General features: G+C 28.3%; 1 protein-coding gene across 4 annotated transcripts in view; it reads left to right on the top strand.

The window, feature by feature from the left end:
• The window catches only part of LOC106681876 (leucine-rich repeat protein lrrA), a 56,968-nt gene that overhangs the window by 46,556 nt on the left and 1,534 nt on the right, over positions 1 to 8,878 (top strand). For all 4 annotated transcript variants that reach the window (XM_014422421.3, XM_014422424.3, XM_014422423.2 and 1 more), the window contains 6 exons: positions 377 to 621; positions 2,703 to 2,865; positions 2,949 to 3,104; positions 3,537 to 3,699; positions 7,061 to 7,100; positions 7,243 to 7,301. In XM_014422421.3, the coding sequence (XP_014277907.1) occupies positions 377 to 621; positions 2,703 to 2,865; positions 2,949 to 3,104; positions 3,537 to 3,699; positions 7,061 to 7,100; positions 7,243 to 7,301 (826 nt within the window). The remainder of the gene's footprint in view (positions 1 to 376; positions 622 to 2,702; positions 2,866 to 2,948; positions 3,105 to 3,536; positions 3,700 to 7,060; positions 7,101 to 7,242; positions 7,302 to 8,878) is intronic.

Raw genomic sequence — 8,878 nt, 5'->3', positions numbered from 1 at the left:
TTCATTTTGTATCTTTTTAGCCCTGATGAAGCCCTACAAAGTGGGGCGAAACGTTGGAAAATAAAATAGTTGTAAACTATTTTCGTTTCTCTAGTGACCGCAACCCTGACCATCTTCCTATATATCAATTTTTACGGTCAACTATATATACATATATAAAGATTATTATTTTCATAAAAGCTCATTGTTGTAGTTTGTGGCTTATTTCATTTTAATTTTATGTTATAAAGTCTCAGAAATTAATTAATAAAATTTATTTTCTTGATAGCAAAACTTTTGGGAGACATATATATATATTAATTAATTCTAATGTGATTTTTTTTTTCATACCTTTCCTTTTTTCAATTGATTCATTTTATCACAATACTTATTTTAGGTTGCTGGTAGAATAAAAACATTGAAAATATCGAATTGCAAGTTTCGAGAAGCTTTTTGTAGCTATTTACTGAATTTTAGCAGCCTGAATATTTTAGAATTTGGAAACAATGATATTAAGCCTAATTATATAAACTACATTACTTATCTAAAATGTATGCTGCCATCATCAATGGAAAAACTTTCCATGGTTAATATTGGACTGGGTGGTATTTCAAGCTCGATTACTGATTTATCAAATCTGAGGTAAATTTTCCATTTGTTTGTTTGAATTATGTGATGTAGTAAAAATAAATTATTTAAGAATACTTCAGTTCAAAGAAACTTTTAATAATTGTTTGAATTTTACAAATGCTGTCAAAGGGAGTTACTTTGCACTAGATTTTGGAATTTTTATTTTTTCTGCATTTTTAAACAATTTGCTTGAGTCAAAAATGTTTGAAATTTACACTTCAGTTTTCTTTGAGTATAAATGAATGTATAAGTACTGTAGTTTATACTGTGATGTTATCTGTGTATTTATTTTCTATAAAAACATAAATGGAGATAGGGAGACTTTCCATTGCTTTACAAAATAAATAAATACTTGGGAATCAATAACTGGTGCAATTATAGGCTGTCATCATCGAAGAAAAGAACCACAATAAACATACAAAAGTAAAATAAAAAAATTATTTTTGTTTAAATATTCTGTGTAATACTATCAATACTTTTTATTTTCGAATTTAATGTACATTTTTTCTGGAAACAAAAGTAGAATAAAATAATAAAAAATATCTCTATACAGAATTTTTATTCCAATATAAATCTAGACCAAAATAAATCAAAATTATGTATGTATATTTTTGATTGATTTGAAATTATTTTTAATTGATTTCAGTTACTATTTTTATATTGTATTGAAAGGATGTTGAAAATTAAAAACTGTCTGACAATAAACTAGAAACTTGTGCCAAGGCTTAGCTCATCAAGTAAGTACAGATTTACTGGAGCAAATTATCCCCTATTTCTAGTGCAAAGATATCACCACTCTTAATTTCGGATATGAAGGCTAAGAAATATGTTAATAATTAAAACTGATATTTAATTCTTAATGACAGATAAAATTTGAACAACTTTAAGATTACATTTACCCTTATTCTTGGAGAAGAAGCAATCATAATTCAAAGTTTGAGGCATGTTATTTAATGGAGAATAACTGGAGGAGAAAGTAAAATCCTAGAATTATTTTTTAACTGAACTTTGAAACCACCTATCTTAAGGAGCAAAGTAACCACTTCTACGGTACTAATGTTGAATAATGTACTATTGTATTGAAGATTATCTACCTTTTAGAGAAACTATGAAATGGGATTAAAAGCTTTTTAGATGCCATTGAGGATTAGAAATTGATATGAGAAGATATATAATTGGTATGAAATTCACGTTTCGGGACAGGTTTCCAACAAAAAATTATATCAAGAAATCATGAATCCATATATATGTTTGCAATGCAAAAAAGAAAAAATGAGTTTTCGGTGATTCAATTTATATAACAATTTTATATATTTTTTTCGATTTTAAGAGCTGGTTAAACTCCATTTCTCACTATCATTTGTTAAAATAAATTTGATTATTATAAGATTGCGGAGCTTTTTATTGTAAATTATGAGTTGGAAGGTCTTACCATAATTCTAGTAAGTGATGAGCACATTTGGGCAAAAAGTAATTACAGTCAAATGTAATCGCGGTTACTTTGGTTCAACTAGTAATTGTAATATCGGGCCATTATTACAATTATAGTGGTTCCTCAAGTAGTGGAAATTTCTAATAAAAATTATAATATTTCTTATTTTCAAATTAAAGTAATTTTAATTGTATTTGCAATGATGTTTTTCTCTTCTCTGATGGTGAGGTATTGAAAACCAGTCAGCAGTTTTCTTTCAATTTCAATCCAGTATGAAGATATTACCCACTTGTCAAACTGGAATTGTCGCTATCTGATATGTTCTATGGGAATAATTAGGACTTAGTTATAGGAAATAGTTGATTAATATAAGTAAATAAATATCTAAATACAAATTTTCTTTAATTTTGTCTCATAAAAGTCATTAATAACACCCAATATTTAGTTAGTGTATAATTACAATCTTCCTTGACAGTACAATTTCCCACACCTTTGCCCTTCCTGGCATTTTAAGAGTTTGTGAAGTCTGTATTTAGTAAGATAACTAATAATAGCCAACATTATGTTAGTTTTTATATTTCTATTGTATAGTTGTGTTAGTTTTTATACTTCAATTGTTATATTACTTTAATACTTCTATTGTATGAAAATTTTGTGACAGGTACTTGAATATTTCTGATAATAATATTCATTGGCTGCCACCTTCAATAAAAAATTTGAGTTCATTAACCGTCCTACACGCCAAGTCGTGCAACCTTTGCCTTATACCCTGTGAAATGAATGAACTTGTATCATTAAAAGAACTTTATCTCAGTTCAAATCAGGTTTGTCTTTTTTTTATTGATTACCTTTTATTTGTGAATCTTTATTATTAAATTTTATTCCTTTATCTTTTTTATATTTTCAGCTAGCTTCAACTGAAGGATTTGAGAACTTAGTCAACCTTGAAGTTCTTGATTTATATTCAAATCAGTTTATCTGTCTGCCTAACCTACATAAATTTTCTAAAATGAATAGTCTTGATTTGTGTCAAAATTATGTGGAGCCTCCTTCAATCATCAAAGTAATGCATAAAAATGAGTAATAAATGTAGAGGATCTTGTGATCTTAACTTTCTTTTAATGGTTTCTAATAGCTTTATTTTCTTATTTATTCAGCACAGTTCAATTTTTATTAATAACTAAAAAAGATCATTATTAAAATTAAAATTTAGTATAAAGACTTTTAAATGAATACTAACCTAATTATGTGAATTTAAGCTGGAACTTAAAGATATATTATTATTATTAGTCCTGACTAAGACAATATTTTCCAATTTAAGGGAATAGAAATAATTATCAATTAGTATTTTAAATTAAAATTTAATAATTACTAATTTCAAAAATGTATAAGCCAGATTTATGATATATATATATATATTTTTTTACTTCATAGCTCTTTATAATATTACTTAACTTAAAATAAAAATAATATCAACTAATAAAACTGTTTGTAGATTAATGGTCTCAAGTACGATTACGCAAATTTGAAAGCTAATTTACGATCCAAGATAAAGAATTGTAATAGAATAGATGGGGAAAAGGAATTTACTACAGCGCCTGAAGATGACCTTAGTGATGACTTCATTGAAACTTCTGAAGAGGAGTTTTGTGATGCAGGTGATAATTTCTTCTTTATACAGATTAATATTTAACATTTTTTTTATCAATATGGCTCATTGTATTCTTACCATGATATGGAACAGGAATGAATGAAATATATAAAATGGAGGTTGAATGAAAATCGACTTGCGTTTCCTGTAGTATGTGAATCCTTTTTGTAATAATCCTATTTAAGGGCACATTTTATGTATTAGATTATTATTTTCAAAACAGAACCTTTGTGATTAACTAAGAAAAAGAAAATTAACCTCCCCTTCCAAATTTAAGATTTTCTTTTTTTGTAAAAGAAAACTGTCAGTTTCTTTACTTTCTGACTACCAGACCAGTTTTCATGGGAAGGTAGAAGGTAGGGGTAGGATATCATAGTAGAAGTTGGGAGGAATATTTTTGAAAATCCAAAAAATAAAAAAGAATTTGAGAACCTCATTCACGCTTCTAAATTTGAATGTGCTAAAAATTTTGATAAAAAAAAAATGAATTATGTGATGTAAAACAATTTTCAACTATGACATATAGATGGCATGATTTCAATAGGGAAATTAAAAATATGACAAATACGGGGATTGTTAAGGTGCATGCATATGGGACAATTGTCTCGAAATGTTGTACAATGAAAAATATAGAATAGATTATATTCATCTAGGAAGTTTTTTCACCTCAACATTTAAAAAAAATTAATATAGTCAAACTTCCTCAAAAGAAAATCCTAAATTTGAGGTTTATAAATACTCTGGATATTGGTTATAATGGACCTCGGATATAACAATGTATTGGTTATGGTGACAAATATTTCCATACCCGTGATTTTCAGGGCCATACCTATTAATTTTTAATCAATGTATATAGCAACCTTGATAATAACTACTGATTGCTAACTTAGCAATCATCATCCGAATAAAGCAGTTTATTAGTGTTTAGGATCAATAATTGAATACAAAAAATTCTTATTTTACATTTCCATGATGTATGTAATGTTTGGTTAAAGCGATTATCGGCTATAATTACCAAATATGCCCAATCCCTTGGAAGTTGTTATAAACAATATTCAGTATTGTTATAAAAATATGTAGAAGCAAAATAAACAGTGGTAAAACTTAATCATAAGATATGTATTAATTTAAAAATTATTAAAATTAATGCACACAATTATTTAATAAAAATAAGACTGCCAAGTACATAGTTATAGCTTCCTCAATATTTCTATCTCTTTCTCTTTATGATCATTTATTTTATTTTTGAAAATTATATTTCCTGGAAATCCATCTTCTTTCTTCAAATTTCTATTACAGAATTTACAAAATTCTAAAATGTATAGAATTTTAAAGGTACAAAATTTTTTTTTTTTTTTTTGTGAAGTTGGGATAAATGTGTATGAATAAGGAGATATTTTTGAAAGAGTTTCTTTTATGCATGAGGAATCCATTTAAAGGAACAGTAGTCCAAGGAGTAGGCAAGTTTTGGAAATTTAGTAACATGGTCTTGTGGTGATGGGTGGTGGTACCAGTCTTCTTGAATCAGTCTAGTAAATCAATTAGTTGTCCTCAGTATAAATTAAAGCTGTTCACGTGTGTTTACCACCTTTGTTACATTTCTGTAGAAATTAAAGTTTGAAATAGTGAGTTAGAACAGTATCAGAGGTTATCAAAGAATTTGGTATGCTTTCTTGAAATGGATTCAGTCCCTGTCAGAAGTACAAGTGTCATATGGATGTAGGTACATAATTTCCAATATTTCAAGGTTTTTAATTTTTTTGTTTTGTTTAAGAAAAAATCTATGGGAGGAGCCATTTTTGAAATATTTGCATATCTAAGAAATTATTATTTCGTAAAGTGAAAATAGTGGGTGAAATTTTATAAAATTTATTCTACATCACTTTTACTCTAATCTCCAACTTTGAATCGAATCAGACGAGTTGTTTTTAAAATATAGTTATGCCAAGGAAAATATGTGTAAGTAATATTATTATATAATATTAAAATATGTTAATGGAAAATAAGTGTCCAATAGTATTGGATGGAATTAGCTAAAATTGATATCAGACCCATTTTATGTTAATATCAAACTTTAAGGAAATTTGACTATCTGTTTTCAAACTATAGTTGTGTGAGGAAAAATACGTTTGAGAATAAATAAGTGAAAGAATCGGATAGAGATAGGTAAAATTAATTCTTGACCCATTTTACACTGATAACCAATTTAGATGAGTCAATCTCCAAATATATGTATATATCCAAATATATGTATATATCCAAATATATATGTCAACAAGGAAAATATATGTGCTCATGCAAAAGCAAAAGCAAAATTTAATGAAATCTATTTTGAAGCATCTAGTTACCAACCTCCATAATCTCCGAAAATTACATAAAAATTGGATAATTGTAGTAAGTTTTGTCGTTATTATTATTATTGGTGCGACAGACCATAGAGGTCGGAGGCCTCATGCGATCTACGTAGGAAATACATCATGTGTCTCATCATGAGATTTTCATAGGGTGGGTTCATCACTCCCATGCCTATTTTTGTGAGTGCCAGTCATTGGCTTACGGGCCTCACAAATGCCCGAGGGGAGGTTGTGATTGAGTATTGCATATTTATATACTTGAAAAAATCCCGGGGACTCGATCTCGTAACCTTTGGGTTGGTACACTGGCGCGTTACCACGCTGCTACCGTGGCCCCAGTAAGTTTTATAAGTTGTATTGGTGAAATCAAATTTGACCATATATAGACACAAAACCAAATTTTTCATTGATATATTGAACTTATAATTCTAATGAAAATTTTAGATTCTGAAGTTAAAAAAGTTTTTAACTTTCTTACAGTTGAGTAGCGAGGAAGCAAAAGTTGAAGAAAAAATCAATTTACTAAAATTAAATTGAAGTTAAACAATGAAACAACAGTATATTCTAATTTTCTAAAAAGAAATTGTAAACGACAAAATAGAAGAAAATTAATTCTTTTAATATACATATATATCGAAAAAGAATGCTTGGGGTCATGCTAGATCTTAATGGTAAAATATTGGGTATAATGTTCGTAAGATCAAGATTTTATGGTAAGATAGTGGATAGAGGATTTGGATTTGAGAAGGTTATTAACATGAAGATAATGATTGTTGGTTACTGTTAAAGGAGTGTGCCTTTGAATTGTGTGCAACCTTTGAATCAAATATTTTTATTCCTATTAGGAAATGAGTCCCTCCACAGCTCGGCTGCTCAATCCTTCCCTGATGGATAAAGTTAAAAAGAGAAAATTTGTCCCATAGAATTCTCCAGGGACTGTGCTCTATGAACTTCCTATGAAAATCAGGTTTATTATCAAAATTATTTTGATTAACTGTATTCATTTTGTTACAGAGCCAGAAGATACTGAATATACTCTACAAAATGAAAATGGGTATGTATATTATTAATTGGACAAAATTTTAATTTTCTGTTCTACTTTTTTATTAATATTATATAAGTATATCTATCACATGGTCATAATATTTGTTTATAATGATGCTTTATCATAATGAAATATAATTTTATGTTTATAGCTTGGATCAATGTCAAGATTGCTGGGACCAAGATGAAAATGAAACTTTTGATCCTAACGGTATAGTAGGCTTATTGTTTAATTTTAATTATTGTAAAATTTTGAATGATGTATTTGTGTTTGACTGGAGAGTTATTATTTGGAGAAGATGGTTATATGGGAGTGGTCAGTGAATTGAAGAACACAAATAAGTTCCCCACCATCATCTCCTTAAAGTAAAATTTTAATTATTAAATTTTCTCATTTATTTGTGTCAGGTATTGTAATAAAACTATAAAATATTTATTTTAAATTCCTTGCGTAAGTTGCGAACAAAAGTTTGTATCATACAATCGAGTGTTATTAGTTGCTTAAAGGAATAGTTTCTCCCTGTTACGGTTGTTAACCTCTAGTTCATTAGTTGTTATTCAATATTTTTTGTTTTTAATTTTTAGTATTTTGTTGTCTCAAGAATTCATATATTGCTGTTTTTTCTTGAATAGTGGCACATCTTAAATAGTGCTGATTTTACAGAAAAAGCTTATTATTATTATTATTGGTGCGACAGACTGTGGAGGCCCAAGCCCTCCCGTGATGTACTTAGGAAATGCATCATGCATTTCATGACGTGGTTTTCATAGGATGGATTTGTCACTCCCATGCCTATCTTTGTAAGTGCTACTTATTGGCTAACAGGCCTCACAAATGCCTGGGGAGAGGCTGTGAGTATTGTATTACAATATGCTTGAAAAAATCCTGGATAGGGCCGGGGACTCAAACTCATAACCTTCGGGTTGGCAGACAGGCACATTACCACACTACTACTGTCACCCCCAAAAGCATATTAACATTTTTAATATAATTTTTTTTAAATATTCGGATTTTTTGTACATTAGACATTTGTGTCTCTTAGAACTAAATTTACTTGATAAATGCATTGTGCCAGTACTTAACCTATTTTTCAAAATGTGCCAGTTGTTAAGACAAAAAATCTTCAAATTAATCAAATTATACTTTCATAGTAAATTATAGAATATTTAAAGGAAAGTCGAAAAAGAAATTACAGTGACATACAAACTTTCTAGCTATTATAGAATGAATTGTAAAATTTCGGTATATGATTATTACTTATTTCTCTCGGCCAAAGGGCAATTTTTTGAATAGGCATTGACATTTACTATGCAAAGCAGTAGTGACATAAGGCTTTACTTCCTTAAATTATTTCTCTGAATATGAGTTTTTATAACACTATGAATTGAAGTTGTGAAATTTATATATTGATTTTTTTCTGGCCAGCGCAATTATCACTGTCAAAAATGAAATCAATTCCATCCTTTGTTGCCTTTAATTTCTTTTCTATGAATTTCAGCACATAAATACCAATTTCATTTACTCGACACTCCACTTCGCCTTCCTGCTTTACATAACAAGTTATGTCTTGTTGATTTCAACTTAAAAAATCTTAAAGTTCAGAACAAGTTCATATTCAAATATGTCACTGTTAATGAAAAATAACTGCTTCCGACTTGTCATAAAGCAAAATGTATTACTATTCAAGAAAAGAAATTGAAAAAACCTTGTAAAAATAATGAAACTAGACTTATGCTGTTGTTGAAGAAAAACTTAGTACAGTTTAATACCAGCACACCTTTTTTCTG

The sequence above is a fragment of the Halyomorpha halys genome, unplaced genomic scaffold (genome assembly GCF_000696795.3).
Source record: "Halyomorpha halys isolate HHAL.00 unplaced genomic scaffold, Hhal_1.1 Scaffold372.1, whole genome shotgun sequence".
Taxonomy (NCBI): domain Eukaryota; kingdom Metazoa; phylum Arthropoda; class Insecta; order Hemiptera; family Pentatomidae; genus Halyomorpha; species Halyomorpha halys.
The sequence above is the reverse complement of the archived record's forward strand: the minus strand, read 5'-3'. Positions and strand labels throughout refer to the sequence as shown.